This window comes from Leptosomus discolor, chromosome Z (assembly GCF_034619465.1).
Source record: "Leptosomus discolor isolate bLepDis1 chromosome Z, bLepDis1.hap2, whole genome shotgun sequence".
Taxonomy (NCBI): Eukaryota; Metazoa; Chordata; class Aves; order Leptosomiformes; family Leptosomidae; genus Leptosomus; species Leptosomus discolor.
In genome coordinates, this window is record NC_141419.1 from 9260993 (window position 1) to 9284356 (window position 23364).

Here is a 23364-nt window from a genome sequence, read left to right on the forward strand (position 1 = left end):
GAAGGGTTTCCAAAGCATCGCTATCTCCTTCCTCCTTTCCTGAACACAGAGCAAAGGAATGCTGCCTTTCGGCAATGGCATCAAAGGAACGATAGCCCAATTCCTACCACCTGTCAGCTAAACCATGTTCCACAGTAGCGCACAAGCTGACACACCGTATGCCCTAAAATTGCGTCTAACGCTCTTTGTGTGTGTGTGCGCCTAAATGCGCTAGTGGAGAAAAACTGCAAAGCATTTTTGCTCATTTCAGTATGGAACAAAACACAGGAAAGGCAGTAGAAGGAATGAAAATAGTCTGGTTTTATTTGTCATTTCCCTGTGGTGGTTGTATTTTCTACGAGCATAATTGCACACCTCTGAATCACATCTGGTTTTTCCCACATGCACCCCCTGCCTCCTTTCGGCACATATGCTGCTCTGTCACACCTCAATAGGCAAGGGATGAATGACGCCGTTGCCCAGCTACCAAGCTTCTTATTTTACAGGTCCTTTCTCCAAGCAGCTCGTCTAGGCCAAAGTAGGCTATGGAAGAGGGAACAGTACACAAAACTAGCAGTATAGTCAGCTCCTTTCCTTCATATGCTCTCCTTTTCCACTTCAAAGAATAACAAAAAACCTCCCAAAGCTTACGTATAGATACTAGCCCCGGCTTACAGAAAGCAACTATCAGAAAAAAAGCAAAAGTTTAAGCTTTTTAAGATGGAATTGGATTTCTCACCTTGACACTTGCAGAATACTGTTTGAAAAGAACTAATTATCGGAAGATCTAGAAACTGCACAAATGTTAAAGCTCATCTGAGCATGGAATTTGCATGTTCTATGAGTGAAAAAAAAAAAAAGCCTTTTTCCATATCTACCTTTGCCAGTGGAAGAAATTATTTTACTTATCATTTGCCACTAAAGCAGTTTGTGTCAACATTTCTTAATTCACATTTGCAAGATAAGCTTAAACAATTTACTGCAAAAGACACCTCCGTCATTAGCCTAAAGGTGTCCGCTTACGAAGCTGCAGGAGCTTAAGCAGCTCAGCATGCCATCGCACCTCTAATTAGAAAGGTGCAACCTCATACATTGGCAAGACCCATATAAGCAAGCCCTAAAGACCAAACAATCTGCTGCACGGAGAACGCAGGTCCGCTGATTCCTTGGGTTTTCTACTGGGGGCTGCATTTGGGAATAGGGCCTACGATGCCATCATCATCCTGGTAAGCTGTTCATTATTTTTTGGCGAGTCTCATACTGTATCCTTGTTCACTTTGATCCTGATAATAACAGCAGTTGGACCAGATCCTAAGTTAACTGAATGACCAGAAATGTTTCATTTCCTATGAAAGATTATTTACACTCTGCATGTTCTCACATGCGAAAACTAACAGCAGAAAGAAAATCTGCAAGTGGGTGAAATGAGCACAAACTAGGCTTTGCTTTTGCAATTGCTGAAGGTGTTTATTTTTCCACTACAGACCTTTGGCTCATTTTACTCAAGCTTCTCTCTGCGCGTTTACAGACAAGGTTCTCTCTGCGTTTCCTGGGGCTGTTGGCGGGGGAGAGGATCTGCTGCCTTCTTCCTGTGGTGATGCATTAGGGAGCTCACTAAAGGGGAAATTGATGGAAAAGTCTCAAAGTCAGGAGCTGAAGCAGACTGCTCTGTTCTTGGTTTTTCGTTCACCTGCTATCAGAAAATACGGAGAAAATTATTATATACACCATACACCTCCCACCAAAAAAAAAACAAACAGAAGGAAAGCAAAACCCAAAAAACTCTCTAAAGGGCTGAGCAATGGCAGAATGTGTTAAGGGAACAAAGAGCTGAGAGGAGGAGGATGAATGCACCGGCTTACCAAAAGCATGAACTCTCTTCAAGTGCTCATACAAACATTTTGCCTTCTAATTTCTTGTCTTAATTTTTGTACAGACTCTGCATTACCACTTGCTGCATATATTATGACGTGGGGAAAATTTCAAGACCTATACATTGAGGTATTTTGAAGAAATCACTGATGCTGCTCTCCATACCCTACTGGTCCCTGAGATGTTGCTATTTATGTAATAAAGCAGTCACGTTAAAGAAAGATACACATTCCAGAGACCCAGTCTTGCAAAGAAACATACACAGGCAACCTCGATTGCAACAGAGCACTGCATAGACACACCTATAGGTCTAACATAGGCACTTACTTAAGCCTTCCCTAAATAAGAAATGACACAATACGGATCGTTACACACAGTGTAATTACACATTATATGGTCAAAAGATTGATACCATTAGATTTCTTCTTCTTATACATCTCATTTGCTTAGTTCAGCCAGGAAGGAAATAATAATCACAAAAAAAGAGTGAAGCTAAACAGGTACATAATGAGAAATGTCCTGAGGAAAGGGGTTTGTATGAGGGTGTGTATATATATATATGTTCATAGATACATGTACGCGTATATGAGGGTGTATATATATACATATATATATGTGTGTGTATACTTATAGCAGAAAGATATTTTGGTCTAGGGCAAGATGGAAGAAAGAGCAACTACTAGTGGAGGAGAAGAACAGAACTGGCGGAGGTGAAAACTGAAACAGTGAATTATAATCTGAGCGTGGCAGCCAGGAGACCAGACCAGGGCAGATATGGTCATGGTCTTGAAGGTAAAGACAAGATTTAATTTGTGACATGAAAAACGTGCTTTGGAACACGACAGTCAACACATTTTAGGTAGCGTGCTTTTGAACCCTAAGCCTTTAAAGACTGGACAAGTGGTTTTTTGGTGCCAGCTGATCGAGATGAATCTCAGAGCAGGAGTAGGATTGGATATGGGGAAAATGAAAGTAAAACCATCTATATACTGCCTATAAAGTATTTTCCACACGTGTAACTTAAATGGCAACCTCCAGTCAGCAGAACTATCAGCCTATAATTTTGGTCGCTGCTAAACCTATCGCTTTTTCACCTCAGCTCCTCCTGCGGAGCACACAGGAGCCTTTGGATGCTGCTGGCTTGCCTCTTTTTAGGAAACCGTGGGGCAAGGAAAGACCCGGGGGAGATTTCGTCAAGTAGCTGAAATGGGAACGACGAGGCACCTGCACTAATCCCCACAGGCTGACTGACCCGAGACAGGGCCAGGCTGTGCCAAAATGCTGCGCGTTGCCACTGTGGTTAGTGGCATTCCGTCGCTCCTTCACCTGAGACAATCAAGCAAATTTTCTGCGGAAGCACTCCACTATCCTTGATTCACCCTAAAATGCTGCTTCAACAATCTCAACAGCCAGCGTACTCCTTTTTCATTTAAAACAACCCCAGTAACTAGCGACAGCGGTGCGGCGGGCGAAGCTAGCAAACCGACCCCAGGGTACCAACACCCGCCGTTACAAGGTGACGCCCCTGAAACGTGCAGGGCAGCGTCTTTCCTCACGTTCGCACCTCATTTTTTCAAGGCTGGGCTCACTGACTGTCTCTCTGTCCCCCACCTCAGGCCGCAAGCCCCGGTGGCGGCGGGGGAGCGGCCGGCAGGGCCCGGGAGGCCTCCAGTGCACCCATCAGCGGATCGGCTCCCTCGTTAAACCCCGAACGCTTTATTTCTACCGAGAAAAACCCCGCCCGCCCGCGGCCGCCGCTCCGCTCCCGCCGCCCCTCAGCAACCTCCGCCGCGGCGTAACCTCCGGTACCGCGGAGCGTCCCGCAGCAACGTCGCGCGCCGCGCCCCGCCCCTCACCGAAGGGCGGCTCCGCCCCGCCAGGCCAATGGGCGCGACGCGGCTGCGCGCGGCCGGGACGGCGGCGGCGGGATGGCCGTAGCGGCCGGCGGCGGCGGCGGCGGCGGCGGCGGCGGGGGCAGCGGGGGCGGCGGAGGCGGGGGCGGCGGAGGCGGAGGGGGCGCGTAACATGGCGGAGCTGCGGGAAGGGGAGCGGTACGGTGTATTCTGCGGGAGAGATGCGCCGAACGTCACGGTGCTGCACGTCAAGCTGACCGAGACCGCTCTGCGGGCGCTGGAGAGGTACCAGGGCTGCAAGGTGAGGGGAGGACGCGGGGCTCTGCGGGTCTGCACGGCGGGGGTTACCGTGTTGGCGGTGTGGACATCGAAGCCCCGGCCACCCCCGCCCCCCGCCTTCCCCGTCCCTCCCGCGGCGGCGGGTGTGCAGGTGCCGTGCTGGCCGCCCCTCCGGGGGACCCGCCGGGCAGGGCTGGGTCCCCACCCGCGCTCCCTGGGCTGCTGGGGGCAGGCGGCCGCCCCGGCAGAAGGAGGCCAAGGGAGGCAAGAGGCCGGTGAAGAAGTTGGGAGGTTGCCGCCTGTTCCCCGCGCTGCGATGCTTCGTAAACTTTCGTCAGCGCTTTCGGCGTGCCTGCTGGCTAAAACGAGTGAATTTATCGTTCGGCGTTACTTGTACAACCATTTGCCGAGGGCCACCGTGTTGCCACCGTGGGGGAAGCAGCCCTGCAAGTGGGCAGTGGCGGGGATTTCTGTCAGGCTGCGAAAGGCTTGAAGCCAGCGTGCATCCGTGCGATGTTCAGAAGTGACTCAGGTATCGGATGTTCACAGTTGCAGCCGCGTTTCGTGGTGCCGGGATCCTCGGGGCTAATCTAAAGTCATTCATTCAGGACAAACGAGTTCTGTGCTCTCGAGAAAGGGATGCTTTCCCGCAGCCGGTGGGAATGCGTGTGGGACACGCTTCTCCTCAGATGGGAGCTGAGCGTCGAGGAGCTTAACTCCTCACCTTGGGTATTTCACAGTGTCATCGGGAGCAGAGGTCCCGAGAGGTCATGCACACCTTGTGGGAGTGCGATACGTGATGTTGCAGTCTGGAATCAAACGCTTTTGCATGTTCAAACGCGTGACAAGTTCGAAATTCTGCTGCCTCTAATAAACTGCTCTCTTTACTACAGGTAAATCCATCTAGGAAGAGGTATCAGAAATAATTCTGATCTGTGAAACAACTTGGGTAGATTATTTACCTGTGTTTTCTTCTAAACCATCATCAATTTCCAAATTAATGTAATTTTGCAGGAAAATTAGTAATACATGCCTAATCATCAGGGTATTGAAAACTGAATGAAGAGCTGTTTGTGGTCATTATGATCAAGAAAATAATTGAAATTCTCTTCCCTGTTTCACTATTTCTTCATCTCCCTAACTGTAAATGAGACACCAGTTCTTCCTGCAGGTCTGCTTCCCATAATCTGGTCCTGATGGAGTTTGAATGTGCCATTTGAGCAGTGGCAAGTGGAAGAATAATAATGGAATATAAAAACTTCAAGCTTTGATATTCTAGCCTCTGGATTTTCTGGGTTTAGAAAGGATCATCTTTTAAACTATTCAGCCAAATAACGCATTTCTAACTTTTGCATTGCCAGAAAAACCTCGTATGCGGGAAGTGATTCTAAGAGTTATCTTATTGCAGATCTTTTGGGTTTGTTTCATTAGTATATTTGACAAGAATATCAATGTCAGGGGGAGGAATAAGGGAAAGAGAAGAAACTATCTCCCTGTGTTGTCTCCAGTTTAAACAGGTCTGGTTGTCATCTGCTAGCTCATGTGCCTGCCCAGTGCTGGAGGTGGACAGGATTGATGGTCTGTAGCTGATGATACCTTCTTCCTCTCTAGCTTAATGCTTGGCTGCAGTGCTGACCCATTTCAGTTCTGACTGTGCAACCAAAAAATTTGAGATGAAGGCTTAAAATCAGCATTGCCGAGAACTGGGGAATGCGATAAAGGGAATGCAAAGAAGGTAACCTACAGCTCTGCCACTGCCTCTGTTCTGTGCTGGAAGATCTTATCTGCATAACACAAGTAATATCGCGGAGAGTGTGCAGAGGTGAGAAATCAGGATAACCCTCCAGTGACCTACTTATCCCAGCACCTGTAGAACCTAGGCAGCATGCAGTCAGGATCTATGTACTTAATTGCCTAACCTTCAAATTTAAACACTCTGCATAAAAGATGAAGCCCTCACTCCTTGTTGTTACTTCTGCTAAGGATTTTCTTAGCTGGCACAAGTTAAAGAAAATTCGAAAGACCCTTAAATTCCTACATTAAAACATCTAACTTCACCTCCACCTTCAGACACAAAATAGAGATTGTGTCTCTTTAGCAGGCCTGTTCTCTGCAGCTTAGTGCGGGTGAGAACAGATCCTGATTCACTTCATGTGCTCTATTGTCATGGCCCGGGATTGACTGGATTCAGATGGTGGAGGATGTTCTTCACCTTGATTTCCTTTGACAATATTGAGCAGCGTGCTTTAAGATCCTCAAGCATCGTCTGTGGCACTATGGATTTAAAGCGTGGCGCTTTTTTTTTTTTTTTTTTTAAATCAGGCTGTATTTAGTAGGGTGTAATACTTTGGCTTTAGTTTGGTTAAGTGCTGTGTGTTGCCCTCGGAGGCTCTGCATCAGGGAGTGTCGAGAAGAGCAGGGTGGCTTGCCCTGGTGCAGTATCTATGTCCCACAGGCAGGCAGGATGTCCAGGGTCCTGCTGTAAAAGACAGGCTGAGTGGTCTCTGCCCCCCTTGGGCAGAGCTGTGCCTGCCAGTGGGACCATGCTCTGGGGCTCAGCTGCTCTGGCACCTCGCTGCTGCCGGACACGGCTTTGCTGGCCCTGGTACCTCACCTCCCTCCATCCCTTGTATAGGGATGAGGGGTTCTTTTAGTTCTTTTATCACGCTGGTTTAGTGCTGGATGTAGAAGCATGACAGCTAATGTGGTGGGAGGGCACAGAGAGCACATGGCCAGGATAAGCAGTGGGAGCAGAACCTTCCTTTTTTCAGTGGCAGCTAACTGATTAGATTAGCTCAAGTTATAGCATGCAACTCCACCCTCTGTGCAGAAACTGAGCCCAGGAAAAAAAGACAGAAATCATTTTTTGCCGGCTTAGCTGTAAAGTTACCTTACTATATGATCCTCAGAAGCAGTATAAAGAGAACAGGTTAAAGAGAAATGGAGTCATTTTACCTTGGTGCACACAGAGCCTCTCATCTGGCTTGGCTACAGCATATAATTTCACTCTCACTGGTGGTGGCCTAACCTAATCTGTTGACTGCTCTGAAGCAGATCGCAGAATACTGTGTTGAGTAGTGTCTGCAGAACGATGGGAACAGTGCTGCCTTCAACTATCATGGCTTTTTGTAGGATTAATGTCCATCTACTGTCATGTTTCAGCCGTGCTTCTACAGGTAAAAGCAGCTGGAGGTGTGTATTTTATTCTGCATGCTGTTAAAGTGAAGGCTTTTTCCTGTAAAATCTTTTCGAACCACAGGATAATTGTGACTCTTAGGAATCCGTTTTGCATTTAAGTTTTTATTCTTCAGTCATGGGATGTTCCAGCTGCAGAGCTGCTGAGTCAGTAAGTGTATGAAAGGCAATCTTTGCCTGATGTTCCCCCACTCTAAGCAACTGAAATGGAGTCATAGGGCTCTGCCATATTTCATTTACCAGGGTCGAATTTTCCCATGGCTTGTACCTCCTTCAGATGGCCAGGGTTTGGGCTGGCGGTTGGGAAACTGATTTGTCGTAAAGGTTTGGCCTTTTTGGGAGCTCTGGAAGTGTCCTGCTAGGAATGAGGATGCGCTTCTGCTCACGGATGGGCCAGACATCTTCGGTTGTGCTTTTTTGTTTTTGAGGTCAGCTCTGAGGTGGACACCTTGTTAGTCCTTTCAAAACTGTAGCTGGCGTGTCCCCACAGCTGTGCTGGACTTAGGTTAAGGGTGGGCTCTGGCACCTGGGGTGGAGACATGTTACCCTCGATGAGGAGCAGTGTGGGATTTGGCTGGAGGGGGAACTAAAGGTGATGGCACAAGACAACCGGGAAGATAAGCCCTTGGAAAAGAGAAAAGCAGACTGGGGTCGACTGGAACTGGTGGAGAAGACTGGTAGCAAGAATTATGAGGAGCTCTGAGTGGGCAGCCAAGGGCTGAAGTTGGCTGGCTATTGTCCCTCCTGTCTCCCAGGGAAGGGAGTGGGGTGAATTGAGCTGTCAGTGAACAAAAGCACGTCTGAAACAGGTTGAGGGAAGAGGCTGAAGATCGTCTTGGGAGCAGGAGTGTGCAGGAGAGTCTGGTTCCTGCAGGGCACTTCCAGGGCCTACAATGGAGCTGGGAGATCCCCAGTCGTTCTGTTCTGCCATTGGCACGTAAGTGAAAATCTGCCACTCGCATGTTCGCCACCGATATCCAAACTGCAGGGGAGTGATGTTCACTTCTGTGCAAAAGAAGGGATGTGCTTATGTGACATCTCTGTGGTTTTGTTTTACCTCCAAGTTGCCAGTCTAAGTATACTGATGGAGAGTTGATGATAAGTTGTGTGTCTCCTTTGGTTTGATCTCTGTAAATCTAAGATTGCGTGTATCTTAATATGTGATGTTGCTGATAATGCAGAGTTAATAGATTTGAGCAAAACAAGTATTCATTATAAATGCATTTTGATCAATGACTGGTTGATTGCAAGCTCTTTTGAACCTGTTTTGTTATGGCAGCAAGGCCTGGGTGGTGTCACTCTCGGTGTTTTTTGGTTGTCGCTAACTTCTGAGTCTGATTTCAAACAAATCTTTGGGAGGGGGGGAATAAATCTTAATCCCTACAGGTTTTTTTGGGGTAGGTGGGTGGTAGCTGTAGTTCTTCTAGTGGTATTGGTGTGTTACCTTCCCACAGAATTCCTACCTCGTATAGCGCACAGGACTGCCCTGGATAAATCAGAGCTCTGGTATGAAGTGACTAAGATGTGTATCCTGTTTCAGATGTCAGAAGGTTGTGGCTGATGAGACATGGGACTGCAGGAAAACCTTAGGGCAGTTAAACATGGTCTTAGCAAACATGATGCCTTGATCGTAGTGCCTTGCCTGCACCCTGCACAGGTGATCACTAGAGACACAGCTGAGCTGAATGTCCAGAGTGAAATTTTGAGATGGCTTGAACTGATTCAAAGTTTCGTGATTCCTGAAAGGGGAAAGTCCTATTCCACTTCCTTCTATTGGAGAAAACTACACATTTAACTGTATTTTGAGAATGTCTTGTGGTACGTTAACTAGTTGAATGAGGCTATAGAAGAGACCCACAAATGCTGGAGGGAGTGGGTAGAGAAAGGAGCTGGACCTTCCTCTTTCGGGCACTGTGGGTTGTTGAGAAGTTTTTGGCTATGCAGCAAGAATACAACTTTGTTTTCCAGTATAGCTAAGTAGATTTATTTGTCAGCTTCCTGAGGAAGGGCAGTCTTACCTTCTTAGCCAGCACCTCCACCACTTTCCATCTCCCAGGGCTGCTCCTCTCTGGCCCCAGGGCTGCGACATCAGCGCTGTGGCTCCAGGAGATGGGGCAAGCTGATGAGATGTACCAGGGAGGCCCACTCCCATCTACATCTGCACACTGCATCTGCCTGCACTGTCCTGGTGCCAGGCAGTCTGGTTTTGGCACCAGACGCTCTCTTTGGCAGCGTCCCTCGTGTAGACTGCCACTGCTGTGCACTGGTCATGGGTACAGTGAAGGGAACACAAGCTACAGGTGAGAATATCAAGCGCCAGTGAGTCTCAGTGAAAATTGGAACCTGGATTTTTCACAGCTGATGTCCAAAACTACCAGGTAACGCAGGTCGTAATCGCTTCTTTCCATTACTGATTGTAAAAGGGTGGTAATGCCCGCTTGTGGTGAACAGGAGGATAGATGCGCTCATGTTTGTGAAGTACTCTTGGTGTAAGGTTGAGCACTCTGTCTCTAGGGTTTGTACAGTAACCAAGTTATGGAGCTGTGTGCTAAGGTTTTTTCAATGTTTTGGGTTTTCCAGCTTACTGAGTACTGTTCAGATTGTGTAAACACAGTGTATATTAAAAAAAAAAAAACAGAACACCAACAGTGTAACTCCAAAACTCGTCACCAAAGGAGGCTAAATTCCCGTTGCATCTCCATGTCCATGTATCAAAATGGCTCTGCCACCTCACAATGTGGCTATTTCAATATATTACACATTTGGAGGTCAGAGCTGATGATCTGAGCTTCGTTAAGCACAGCCTGGCTGTCTGCTTAGGTTCCTCGGCCCTTGCAGCCATTGGGAAGCGCGTTGTGACTGATGTGCTCGCTGGAGTGTGTACATAAGGAGGGATCCTCCATGGCAGTGATACCCTGTCTGTAGTAATTTAGTGGACTTTCATCAGTGCAGGTAGTATTTCCTGCCAAATTGTTTTTCTTCTTGCGAGGAGACCTCTGTAATTCCCCAGCATAAGTTTTGCTCTGAATTGACAAATAACTTTTTTGGGCTCAGTGAGTGGCTGTAAGCCCAGAGGCAGGGAAGAGAAGCTGCTGACAGGAGGAGGAGAGGAGGGGGAAATCCTTAGGATGGCATTGCCAGAGGCCACGGGTATCTTATTCTAGCCTCCTCCTACATAATGTATAGCTCTTTAAAAATTATCAAAGCATATGAAAAAATATATCATTATACATTGCAATCTCTAATGTGCTGATACGAAGGGATCTTCTCCTTACACTGAGTCAACGTGCCTGAAAAACAGTAGATAATTAGCTTAATATACAAGGGTGGTGCCTTATAAATATCTGAGTTATTTGCAGTGTGCCATGTGTGTGCGCAGATCTCAAGTCTTGTGAGAAGACGCGGTCCCTGCCCATAGGCTATTAAGCAAAACAGTGCACCTGGAGAAGAACTTGACTAGCTCTTGAGTTTTTGGCCCCCCCAATTAGAGACTTAAGACCTGACTGTCGCAGCTCCTCTAGCTAATTTTTTTTAACCAGTAGGAGAACTGGTTATCTTAAATAAAATCTTCAGGTGCAAATAAAGAGTAATTACTTAAGTGAAGTGTGCCTGGAGCTGTTTGTAGCCTGGTTTTCAGCTGAGTTGATGCCTGACTATTCCTGCTTCTTAGTGAGGCGATGTGCATGTTGCTCCAGCTGTTTCAGGCACTAACCGTTTTTCCAGGATCACTGCCTTGGATTAACTAGGCAGGACTCTGGAGTTTATGGCCCAGGTGTGGAATCCTAGGGTTTTCAAGTTTGCACTGTTCTAGAAGTGTTGGGCTGAACTGGTCAAACTGGTGAGAGCAGATTGGGAAGAGGGGTCAGCTCACACGTTAGGTGAGAGGTGGTGCCGGTCAGATTGGCACCAGACGAATGTTGTGCAGAGAGGGGTCTGGCTTAGTGGTGGCTCTTCAGAGTGGAAGCGAGTCCACCTCTGATTTCCTGGGTGTCAGTCCTGGAGCCAGTGTTCAGCAGTGGCTTGGAGAAAGTTTTGGGATGTCAAAGCTTGGAGGTGATACTTGTATTTTTCAGGTGAACAGAAAGCAATGCTGAGGAGCTCTGGAAAGACCTTGCCAGTCTGGATCGGTGGCAAAGAAGGTTTTTGCCATAGGCAAAGTAACATGTATGGGAAAAATAAGCTCTGTGTGACATGAAACTTGGAGTGGGCAGCTGCAACTACAAAATGAGAGTTGGAGTCGCTATTTCCAGTCCTCAGAAATCATTTGTTCAGTGTGCCATCGTCAGCCAGAAAAGCTAGCAAAGAGCTAGGCACTGTCTGGGAGGGCGTTAAGGGTGATGGAGAGGGTCTCTTTGGTGCTGTGTGAAGCTCGTGGGCAACCATGTTCTGAGTCCCCTGTGCAATCCTGGTTTGTGAGGGATACGAGGGAGGAGAGCTGTCCTCTGCTCGCTCTCTGCAGCTGTAGCAGCTGCCTTGCAAGGAGAGACTGCAGAGACTGTGGCTCTCCACTGCAGAGTGAAGGGTTCGGGGCTGCTACCTGGGGAATTGTAGGTGACGATACAGTAGAGCTGATACTGCCCATATCTTGCAATACTGGAGCAAGAGAAGATCTGATGGAACCAGCAGATAAGAGTAAAGTGGGTGAGTCTGTTCACCTCTTGGATGGTGGACTTCTCGCTGTCACAGGAGGCTGGGGACAGGCAGTATCAGGGAGTTTGGACAGGGATTAGACTAATTCATGTCTAGTCAGTGTGTAGGTGGATGCAGAACAGGGCTAATAGGGATACACCCTCTAACACTTCTAACGAGGGTGGGTGGTGAGGAAGTACAAGGGGAGTGAGCATGGCAAGGCAGTAGGATTCCTTGTCTGCTGCAGAGAGCTGCTTCTCCAAAACCTTGTGCTTTTCGCTGCAAGAAAAGAAACACAGGAAAAGTGAGTGGTCCTGGGGGAGCAGAGGGAAGGGAGGTTTGCATCTATGCTGAAGCCTGAGGTCTGTGTGGTGCCTCTTCAGAGCACTCGGCTCATTGAATGCCGTGGGTGATGGAAGGTTTGGCTGGAGGGCCAAGGTCCTCTATACTGCTCGCTGCCACAGCAGCCTGCCTGCCAGTGGGTAGGTGAGACCTTTCTGCTTGATGCCTTGCTAAATTCAGATTTTTTTTACATGGCTTATCCTCACACTGAGGCAGGGGAGGTGGCTGGTTACGCCAGCATGGTTTCTCTGGCTCAAAAACCAGCTTGGGTCAAATTCTGTGAGCCACTGTAAGAAGGTGATGGCTGCTGCATGGTCCTACACAATCGCTGCATTGCCTGTCTGGCTTGGTGGTTTGTGAATTGCCTTCAAACGTTAATTTCTGTGCGGAGCATTAAACTCCATTCTGGAAAACCTCAGACAAGGGTTAGGATTCGTAACTGTGCACCAAACTTTGCATGTGTAACCCATCGTGTTTTTTAAATGAGTTTATTTGTATGTGCTGGTTAAGCCGATAGGTACTTTAGTAATCTCAAACGTGTCTCACTTCTAAAACTTTCTGGCTTTAAGACAGAAGGTTTGTGGAGCAGACAAATTTGCAGCAAGCCATTTCAGGGCTAAAGGTTGTACGTGTTGTTGGCTGCTGCGTAACTTCAGATCGTGTATAATCCTCCGATTGTGGGCAAAACCAAGCATAGTCATTTTTAAAGACAGCACCACCAATTCCTGTAGGAATTCAGCTCTCCAGTGGTATTATTTCTGCCTGAGCCCCTCCCCGGGATTTGGCAGCGTTGGGTGGTGCTCACAGGCGACATGGAGCACCAGTGTGGCTCGCCTTGGTCATGCACTCCTGCTCCCTGCCCTCCACTAGCTCCAGTGCTCACTGGCACCTGTGTGAGCAGCATCAGTTCATTGCCTACCCCAGCGAGGGGAGTTTTCTGGTGGATGAGTGAGACTGATTTTGTTGCAAAAGGCTGAGACAAGTGCAAGTGAAGGAGGAGGAACCTGTGGCTGGAGGGAGGAGAGGACAGGGGTTGTATCTAACTCACTTTTCCAGTGATGCCTGAATGACACCTAAATTTTAAGTCCATAAGCACTTACTTTGGCTGGAATAAAGCCCGTATTCATTGGGATTTCATCCTTTGGTGCAGCTTGTTAGTGTAAGTGTTTGCAGTGTGTTGGCAAACTCCCTGTAGCACCCTGTGGACAAAGCCTAGCAAATTGAACTAGTCAGCGTAGCTGCCCTATGTTTTTGTGTTCAGCAGCATAATTTCAGGATTCAGTAAAGCTAAGCGAAGTCAGCATTGCTGCTAAAACGGGATATTCTTATCAGTGGGCTCCTGCTGGTACTGGTGGTGTTGCTGTTTGGGCTCTGTCGAGGAGCAGATCTGACCAGAAGCCAGCTTGTGACACAGAAGACTAGTTTCCACTAGCAAGCTCCTTGATTTTTTTTTTTTTTTTCTTTTTTTCCCTTAACATTTGTAAGTCTTCATGGACTGCGGTGTCAGCACAGAAGCAGTGCAAGACACTTCCATCCTTGCAGGTCAGGAACAGGCTGTGCTTGGTGCTGTGAAATTATAGAGACAAGTGCAGGTGGCTTTTGTTATTTTTGGCCATATTGTGTATTTCCCTTGGCAGATATGTTGCCAAAGAACTGAGGATTGTTTGAGGGCGCTCAGAAGTTTTGGAGCCGGTTTGATTGTCCTGAATCTCTTTTTGTCTTTAAGACATGTGCTAGCTGAGGTTAATTAGCTGTAGTTAAGAGTGTAAGAGCAGAAGACGGGTGCTATTCCTTGCCTTCCTGAGGACAGCCGGGCTGTCTGCACTGCTGGGAGCTGTGCAAGAGGTACTGCAGTGGGAGGCTTGGTTTCCAGCATTGCAAGTGCTCATGGCAGTACTGGTGCGTGCACAGGAGTCCAGGCAAAGAGCAGGTCGTCTGTGACAGTGGGAAGTGACAGGGCCTGAGAGTTGTCTTCACAAGAAGAGTCATCATTACCAAGACCTTTTGAGTAGGCAGGCTGCCTGTGTTAATCTTGCAGCTTGAGCTGATATCTAGAACTCAAGTACGTGTGAAAATGGTGTCATTGAAGTCTCTTCAGAAAGGAAGCCAATCCCAATCTGTAATCAACCAGATCAGCTGGACAGGGTTTAGGAGGGGGAAAGCACACCAGTTTGTACTCCCACATTCGATGATAATTCGGGCAGAGGAGGGGTTGTTTTTCCTTTCAGTGCCAGTGGATACCGTTGTACAATTTTGAGTGTTTTCTGAGGCTCCCCATGGTGCCCCAGTGTCCTTGCTGAGCACGATAAAGACAGCTTTCCAGCTCCTCGGCTCAGAGCAGAGGGAACAGTGGGTGCTGCGAGGAGCCTGGACCTGCTGCCCTTGCCCTCGCTGCTGCTGCTGCCTGGTGTGGTCTGCATCATGGTACGGGTGTGAGGAGCCCTCTCGTTTGCTGTGGGCGCATCCACCTTCTCTTTCTGCAGCAAAATAACTTCTGCTGGAGTGAGGAGGTTTGTCATTTTGCTTATATTCTCTTTATTTCTTTCTCTCATAGGATCGTATTTCTTCTCAACCTTCAGTCCAGTTTCAAGAATCCCAAGGGGTGAGTATTTTGTACTCTTGTTATATTGGAGAATAAATGCAGTGTAGATTAACCACTTTCACTTATTTAAACAAAAATGAAATCCTACAGACATTCTTAAGGTCTGCTTGATGCCAGATATGTTTCTTTGTGTATTTATTTAGAGTTGTAGCTGAAAGTGGAAGAGATTCATGCTTTAGGTATGCTTCTTTTTTATCTTGCTTTTGTCACCTCTTAGCCTAAATTTGAAAGCAATGTGAATAACTTGTAAGTCATCAACTAAGCAGTGCAAATTTCATGTTTTAAAATGGACTTTAAGTGGTTGGTTTTAAGGCGTGCAGCAAAGCTGTGGTTTTGATGGGTGGGATTTTGTATACTGCAGACTACTAATGGTTCTTGACCCTTTTCTGGAACTCTAACAAAACAGAATATTTCAAGCCTGTTGAAGGAAAATATGAGGAAATGTGGCCTCCTGAAGGCCACAGGTGCTGTTAAATAATCCGTCAGTGGTGCAAATTGGAGAACTTAAGCTGAAGGTAAAATTAAATACAGGCTATGATCTCTGAGTAGAATGATTTAAGATTTAGGGTTTAATATTTAGACTTCAAGGGATGGCTAAAGACTCATTTTTAAAGACTGAGATATGGGTTGTGCCTTTTGTGCTGTTAGCCTTAATTCAGATCCATTAACTGATCCAGTTTTCCATGTAGCTGTGGGGTGCTTGTACAGGGATAGCCGGGAAGGGATGAGAGAAGGATGGGTAAGGTCTTTATGCTGGTGTGAGGAGGTACTCCTGCCTACAGGGGTGAAACTGCAGTCCTAGCCCAGCGTAAGTTTGGCTGAAGGGTGCTCAGATGCTGGGAGAATCACATCTGTAACAAAGCTACTTGTGCAGACAAAAGTTTCTAAACTCTGTTAGAAAATCCTTTCTTGTTATAGCTTATTCGCAATTTAAACTATACTGGCAAATATTTAAACTATACTGGTAAAAGAATTTCCAGAATGAATAACCGTCTTAGTTAAGAGAGTCAGCCAAAATAGTTGTACCGGGAGAGAGTGGGTGGGAGCACAGATCAGTTTGAATTCGTGCTGCCATCAAGAGGGAAGTTGTGCTTGCTAATTTGTCTGCGAATTAATCCAGTGAAACGGACTGGCCGGCCCCTGTGATTGGCTTCCTGAGCTGCTGGCCGTGGCAGCAGGCACGCGAGTGCTGCCAGGGGTGGAGCAGCAGCTGAGTTCAAAATAGGGTCTCTGAGTATAAATAATTAACCTAGCTGTTAGCGTGAAGTTCTGCAAGTAGTATGCTGTCAAAGAAAAGTTACCAGCATGCTTTTTCTACACTCTTTCTCTGCAAAGTGTGTGTGATGCTTTCTCCCAAGTTCTCTAGCAGCAGCTTTAAAGCAGTAGTATGTGAGGTTTGAGATGTAACTAGGCTGGGGAAGACTTTGTTTCTCAGCTGGAAAAAATCTGGGGGGTTTATCAAAAGCTGTCAAAATCTGGGGGTCACAGGACTGCTGAAGAGCTAAATGTTAACTTGTAATGGTGTCACCCTTGCTTCTATTAAAAAGTTAATCCAGGGATGTGCTTTTTCATTGTGAAACTCAACAGTAAGGTCTGCTCCCATGCTCTGTGAGATAGAAACTTCTGCAGGGACCTTGCTGCAGAAGCAATAACCTCTTACGGTACTTTTCAAATCTGTCTATAATTAAGGAAGTACAAACCATGGAATTTATTGCAGGAGATTCCTAGGTCCTAAGTCTCTGCAGTAGGGAGAGAAATTTAAGGTCGCTAAGGCAGATGGTAATTTAGAACAGGACGTTTGCTACTGTGCATACAGCAGGAGGGAAGTGGTTGTGTGTGTTGTGCACCCGTGTTCTGAGTATTTCCAGAGTACGCAAGTTGCATGGCAGAGGACTGACCCTGCCCTTTGAAAGGCTGGCCTTCCTCTTCTGGACTGGTTTCCAACTGGAGGTCTCTTGAGTGAAGAGTGCTCAAGGTGTGTTCATCAGTGCCGGGGCATTGCAGGTTTCCTATGACAGTGAGACGTTCCTTTGTACTGAGGAGAAGCTACATGTTTGCAGTACTGAATGCTGCTGAGAGCAAATAAATTTTATTTGACTTTGAGAGTACTTCCTCTGCAATTCAGGCAACTATCTAACTTCCAGATGAGGATAAAATACCAGAATTGAAAAAAAAAGGCTTTTTTTTTTTTCTTAAATATTGCTTCTCCAGTTACATATGTTCTAGTCACAGTCATCTGTGGATGATGAAGTGGAGAAATAATAGGATCTTTCTGGCTTGGGGTGGTCTAGAGTTGTATTAGATGTGGGGATTAAGAAAAGGAGCCTTGTGGTAGAAGGGGCAAGGGAGGAGCTTATATTTCATTTGAATATATAACAAGAAGCTAAGATTGGTGTCAAAGAGGTTCTGCAGTCACTTTGCCAAAAAACAAAAAAGCAAGCTTAATTTTTTTCTGTTGCACAGTAGAGTTGCTCTGAAGGGATCTGAGAAGTGTTCAGAGTATATAGATGGTCTCAGAAGGTGCAATAGCAAATCCAGTGATGTAGTAAGGTGGTTTGCATTGGGTATGATAATAAATCATCTGTGCATGCTGCATAGTTAGACTCTAGATGTTCTTCAGTACAAGAACCACTGAAACTGTGCTGCAGCAGTTTGCACAAAGCACAGGTAAGAACACTGTGATTTGTGAATTAATAAAATACCTGTGGTTGTTAAAACAAACTTTTGCACCAGAGCACAAGTCAGCCTCTGGGGGGGAGAACTTTTCCTCCAGGAACATCTTGCTCCCAAATAGTGTGGATGATAATGTCTGTTGGTGGCTGAGATAGCTGGAGGGCGCCAAGGGACTGCAAGAAGTGGATCACTACGGTGATGCAGCTGAATTTTTAAGAAACAGCTTGTAATTAAACATTTTAGGAGTACACCCAGGCAGCCTGGAGAGTGTAGCAGCTCTGCTGTGCTAGATACGGTAGCCCTGAGGAATGTGAATATTGGCAATTGACTTGTAACGCGGTGGGGATACATTTAAAGAAAAAAAGATAGCCTTTTTATAGGCCAGTGTACTTCTGTGGTGATAATGTTTCAAAGCACTGTTCTTTCCCTGCTACAGCTTCCCTCCTGTATTTTTAACTTTCTCTGACTTGTCCTGCAACTTGCAAACACATTTCTTACATAGAGACAAAATTTGCAAACCATGCACTGTACCAGTAGCTGGTGATGCACATGCCCCTGGTCTGCCCTGTCACCTAGTTGGGGGAGTTCAGCAGCATGCTGAATCCTCTGGCTCTGTTTTAGGGACGGTTGTTGCCTGCCTTGCTCTCTCTTCCTGTGCAAACCTTTGGTCCTTGCGCCGGAGGAAGGTGGAGCAGCATGGGTGTCGGGGACAGCAGTCGTGGCCCCCGAGTGAGGAGCTTTTCTGCAGCAGGGGTTAGTGACAAATTCCGGGGGGGGAGTGGGGCAATGAAACCAGCACGGTGCCCAGCACTGGGGTTCACACAGGTGGACTAGTGCATAAAGGTGAACTGAGTGGATTTCAGGGAGAAAAGTTCATAGAAAAAAGGCCAGAAAGAAAAAAGGAAGGAGAGGGGGAGAAGACTGAAACTAAGAGAAAGTCATAGAGGTCTCCCTTAAGGTTATCAGTTTGTCTACAGGTCAGCATAATCAGTAAAACGTATATATTTGAAATTGTTTTTTTGTAGTGAAATGTTTTGTTTTTTTTTTTTTTTTGCAAGGCTGTGTGTAGTCACATAATTTCCATAGAAAGGTATCTTAATTTCCTTTTTGAGAGGGACATTGGCCACCTATGTTCTGTAGCGTAGATCTAATGAAGGAGGAGGGGAAGGTTCAGTACTTGAAGGAAGCAGCATTTTGCAAAAAGAGTGCTAGTATTAAAACAAAAGAAATTGGCACTGAGATTTTTCTCACATTTAAAAGCAGTTTTTTGAAGTTTCATATTGGTCGAGTAGGTTTCTGGAGCACTTTTGCCTCCTTGAAGGTGCAGGTTGGACATCTGCATTAACACAGACAAAGGAGCAAGGTTTTAAGCTCCTTTGCAAGCTTACCTGGGCAGAAGCCACTGTTACAAAGATCCCAATGATGCTATGGAAAAAATTGTCCCTTTTAGGATTTGTAAAAGTGAAAGCTACATGAAGCCTGGCAGAATGTCCCTGCTGAGCAGAGCAGTGCCTTTCCTCAGTAGCAGCAGTTTGCCTTTTGGCAGATAAATCATCACTCTAAAGAAACTGTGAGTAAACTTCACCTCTGAAAATGAATTAGTTGGAAATGTCTCTCTCAAAAAAAAAAAAAAAATAGTGGGAGCCTAACTTGGAGGGCCTTGCAACTGTTTTTAATTTTTAAATTCTTTAATCCTATTGTAGAGGCTTATGGCATGTGCTGGGTGCTGGTGAGGATGCCCTCACAGGGCAGGAAGCAGATTCCAGCTCAAGCTTGTAAGCTACCAAATCTTATCCTTAAAAGTAAGGCTTTGGGGAAAAAGCACAGGTGAGAGTTGGGATGATTCTGAGGAGAGAGAAAGCGGGGAGAGGATGTGAACACATCTGCTGAGCGGAGGCACCTAAAAATACGGTGCTCGTGTCAACCTGATGGCCTGATGCCATGCTGTGGAAGAACAAAAGGAGAGAGTGGGTAGGTGTGTTCAGAAAGAAGAGATTAAGTAACGCGGCTTTGGAAAGCAAAATGCATCTGGCCTGAATTGAGGGTACTACAACACATGCTATCAGTGGGGATGATGGAAAAGAGGAGGATAGAACTGACAAAAAGCTACAAGCTAGAGAAATTGGAGTGAGTCCACACAGGATCTTCAGGAGAAAATTATGAAAACTGTTTTTATGTTAGAGAGCCACCAAGGGTGTTTTATCAAAGTGAGAGTGAGTAATGATAGATGCAGAAATTAATTACCAAGAGGAAGGGATTAAAGTCAAGGGTCTGAGTTGTTCTAGTGGATATTCTGTATTACTGAATCCATTAGGTGGTAAGAGTTTGCAAGCCAGTTTGAGGATGCAGAGTTTAAAATGACATTTTGAAGTAGGCTGCAGGGGATCAGGAGCACTCGACACTCCTCCTGAAGTGCTCCAGCCTGGCCTGTGGTGACACTGGAGCCAGGTCAAAGCACAGTGTGTGACTCCACATGCGTGTCAGGCCGGTGTGCTGGTGCATGTGTAAGGGTCTGCAGCTGTGGGTTTTGCTGGGAAAACTCCCTCTGCAAAGGGGTGAAAGGCAGGAGGCGAGAACAGGATACGCCTGCGTGCCACAAAACATACTTCTGTTGATACCCTTTTCTACCTGGCTTTCCCCAGGTTACACATGTGCTTGATCGGAGCTTGCTAGAGCTCACCTGAGTTTGTTTTAAGTCTTGACTTTTATTTTGTCAGAAGTGGATGCTTATTTTCATGTGAGAAGATTTAGAAGTGCTCTCTGCATTCTTTCGTATCCAAACAGCTTGCAGTAAGCAAACCTTACCATTTTATCATGAGGTCTCAAGTTTCAAAAGCATGAAAATTTTAAGTCTTAACCTCTACAGAATGTCTGTTCTTCCACTTGTTTTCTGTATTCTGTGCTAAGACTTTTTTTTTTTTTTTTTTTTTTAAATTCAGAAGGACCCTGTACCAGCTGAGTCTTCCTTTCTGGCATTTCCTTAGGACATCCAAGCTGGCATCTTCATAATTTTCAATGCATATAGATAAACAGACCTGGTGTCCTTGCTGTCCTGTGCACTGCTATACTTACCGATGCTTCCCTCTGCCCTTTGGTGCTAAGTCTAACTGCAACAGAGCAGTTGTGTTTTGGTCTGTGTTATAGCTAGTGACGCCCTAGGAAAGGAGGACTGTTCTGCGAATGCCATCTGTGTGTTTGCTGCTGCAGTGATGTTCATGAAGATGGCCTAGAAGAAAACACTTTGTTTGTTTGTTTGTTTTTCAGATTTCTTCTGTAGTTTTCTGCAAGGCTGTCTGCCTGCATCTGTGCAGCACTGGCACAGTCAAAAGCCCTGGCTGGCCCAGGGAAAGCAGCAGGAACACGCTCACAGAGCCAGGCTTCTTGTGGGCAGCCACCTGTTAGGTTGGCTTTGCTGTGTTTTAAGAGCACACTTTGTTGTATTAAACTGACACTAGTGCTGTTAAAGTCTGTCCTAATATTTGTGTCCAAAAAAGTCACGTTAGTGCTGGAGATTCAGGCACTTGAAAGCAGAAGGACCCTTACCCTGTCATCCACTACGTAACTCAGGTGAAAAATCTGCCAGTGAGGGCAGATTCTGGGGGTTGATTAAATCTTTGAATTGTATGAAAACATAGATGAAATTATTTTCTTCATGAATGCTTAGAGCAGAGGCAGAAAAAGCAGATTTCCTGCAGTTGCCATCAATTAAGAATGGTCTGCTCAGCCACTCCTGTCTTTTCAGCATGGATCTAGAAAATAGCCTTTCTGTGTCTCCATTAGCCTAGAGAGATGCATTTGACATTAATGGTAAGGCTTCCTGCATGCTTGTGTTAAAATAATGCAAATTCTGTAGAATAAACAAGCAATTACTTAGTTTCCAGAACTGGAAAATAACTTCTGCAGTGGCTTCTGACATTGCCTTTTTCACATGTTGCCTCTGACAAAGTCTATTAATCAGTGGATTCATTAAAGACAGGGGACAGGGGGAGGGTTTAAACTTTTTTTTTTCTTAAGCAGGAAAGAAGGAGGTTGATGGTAGAGATGGTAAAGCCATTTGAGAAGGCAGCTGTGAAGTAAAGGGGAGAGGAAATGTGGAAGGGAAGGGTTTGAAACAAACAGCTCGTCACTACAGAGCAGAAAATTTGGTCAAGCCTGGTGGGGAAGACTGCTGAGTGTTCACCTGCCTATGCCTTCGGTGCATCTTAGCTGTTTTTTTTCCCCTTCAGTACCTACATTCTCCTGATACTGTTTCCTGGCTGCAGGAGAAGCACGTGTGGGCAGTACCGATAGCATCGCAGGGATGCTAAGACTTTTAGGCGTGAGTGGGTGTTATTTACTGCTTTGTAAATCCTCGTCCATCACAAATTATCTGTCTTAAGTTACCTTATGAAACAGACCAGTGATATTCTTCGAGTGTTTGTCAGTTGTGGGCTTAGCCAGAAGGTAGCAGCTAAGATGGGTATTAAGACCTGAGCGGGGTGTTAGCTGAAACTGGGTCGCTTGCCCACAGGCCGTTGCACAGCAAGGTGCCGGTGGGAAGAGCAACGAGGGCTGCACTTGGCCGGTGGGACATACGGGGGAGCCGGCGCAAGGCTTAGCGCAGCCGCCGATGCAGGTGCATCTTGCGGTGGTGGAGAGAGTATTTCACTTGACAGGCTTCTCGTATAAATGGGGAAAGAAGTATGTGCAAGGGTAAGTATGTTTGGACATGTGAAGAGAAAAACCATGCATGCCCTGTTTCCCATTTCTGGGAAACATAGGCTATGGACTTGCCAACTCAGAGCAGTTAGTTAAAATGTTTGATGTTGGGCAGTGTTAGGGGAAAGGTGCATGGTTCTTTTTATTAGGATGGTGCCTAAACCGCGGGGAGAGATTGTTGTGAGCTATATTCGCATGCAGCAGCTTTCAAGGTGGCCTCTTCCCCTGTCTGGACACAACCCAAATGACTCTTTGGATAAGGTGTGCAAACATGCAGCTTCTCTTCAGAGCTTTCCTGTCTCCTTTCATTGCCCTGTTTGGTTGGCTGCTGGTAAGGGTACAATAGATCTAATGAAGGATTGTGGAAGGACTTCACACTTTCTGGAAGAAGAGAGTCGATCAGCTATAAGTAATGGTGGGTGTTTGCTGTTCAGAAATCTCTCTTTCCTGTGAGAGAAAATAGCAAATTCCTTTTCAGTGTATTGCATGCCACATACCAGCCACGATGCTCTTTATAGGTGGAAGGCTGAATACAAATCTAAAGCAACTTCTCTGAAACAAACGTGCTGACAACAGGCTTACAGTGCTGCTCCTGATGTGAAGAGCAGTTTATTTTCCATTATGTATTAGTGTGGTGGCAGTGAGTACTTTCTCAATAAAGGCTCCTTCACCACCTTCTGCAAGTATCACTCAAATAAGAAAAAAAACCTTTTTGCTACTATACTTATCTCAAGCTGAATGCAGTGTCTTAATTCTGATTAAGACAAAAATCCTTGAACTGCTTATTGAACTTTTCAGACCCATATAATATAAATTTACAGTGTGAAAACACGACTGTTTATTAAAAACAGGACGCTTATTTGCAGAAATTGCTGAGTCTAAAGACTACTTCAAAGTGTTGTTTTGTCTTGCAAGATGCAGGAAAAATAGCAAGTATGTCAACAGCGGTAAAATTTGATCTTAAGTGGTTGAGCTGACATTAGATTTTGCAAACCTTTGTGTTGTCAGCAGGTCTGTCTGGTTCAAGTGTTGCTTTCCCTAGTTGCTGAAAATGTGCTAATATACTAGGAATACTTCCTAGGCTGCATATTGCCTAGCAAGAACCCCGTGCTTTACAAGTGTGCCTCTGTAAGATAAGTTTACTTGATTGGTAAGGGGACGAGGCTGTCTTTGCAAAGAAGCAAGGAGGGAGCCTTAAAATCCCTTCAGGTCAAAGCTGGTGGGTGGCATTTGGTGGAGGGC

At 46.1% G+C, this 23364-nt stretch overlaps 1 protein-coding gene across 1 annotated transcript in view; it reads left to right on the forward strand.

Annotated features, from left to right (window-relative positions):
* The first annotated feature begins 3876 nt into the window (after positions 1–3876).
* ELL2 (elongation factor for RNA polymerase II 2) overlaps positions 3877–23364 on the forward strand; it is a 40852-nt gene continuing 21364 nt past the window's right edge. The window contains exons 1-2 of the mRNA XM_086480030.1: positions 3877–4005; positions 14704–14751. Of these exons, the coding sequence (XP_086336156.1) occupies positions 3877–4005; positions 14704–14751 (177 nt within the window). The remainder of the gene's footprint in view (positions 4006–14703; positions 14752–23364) is intronic.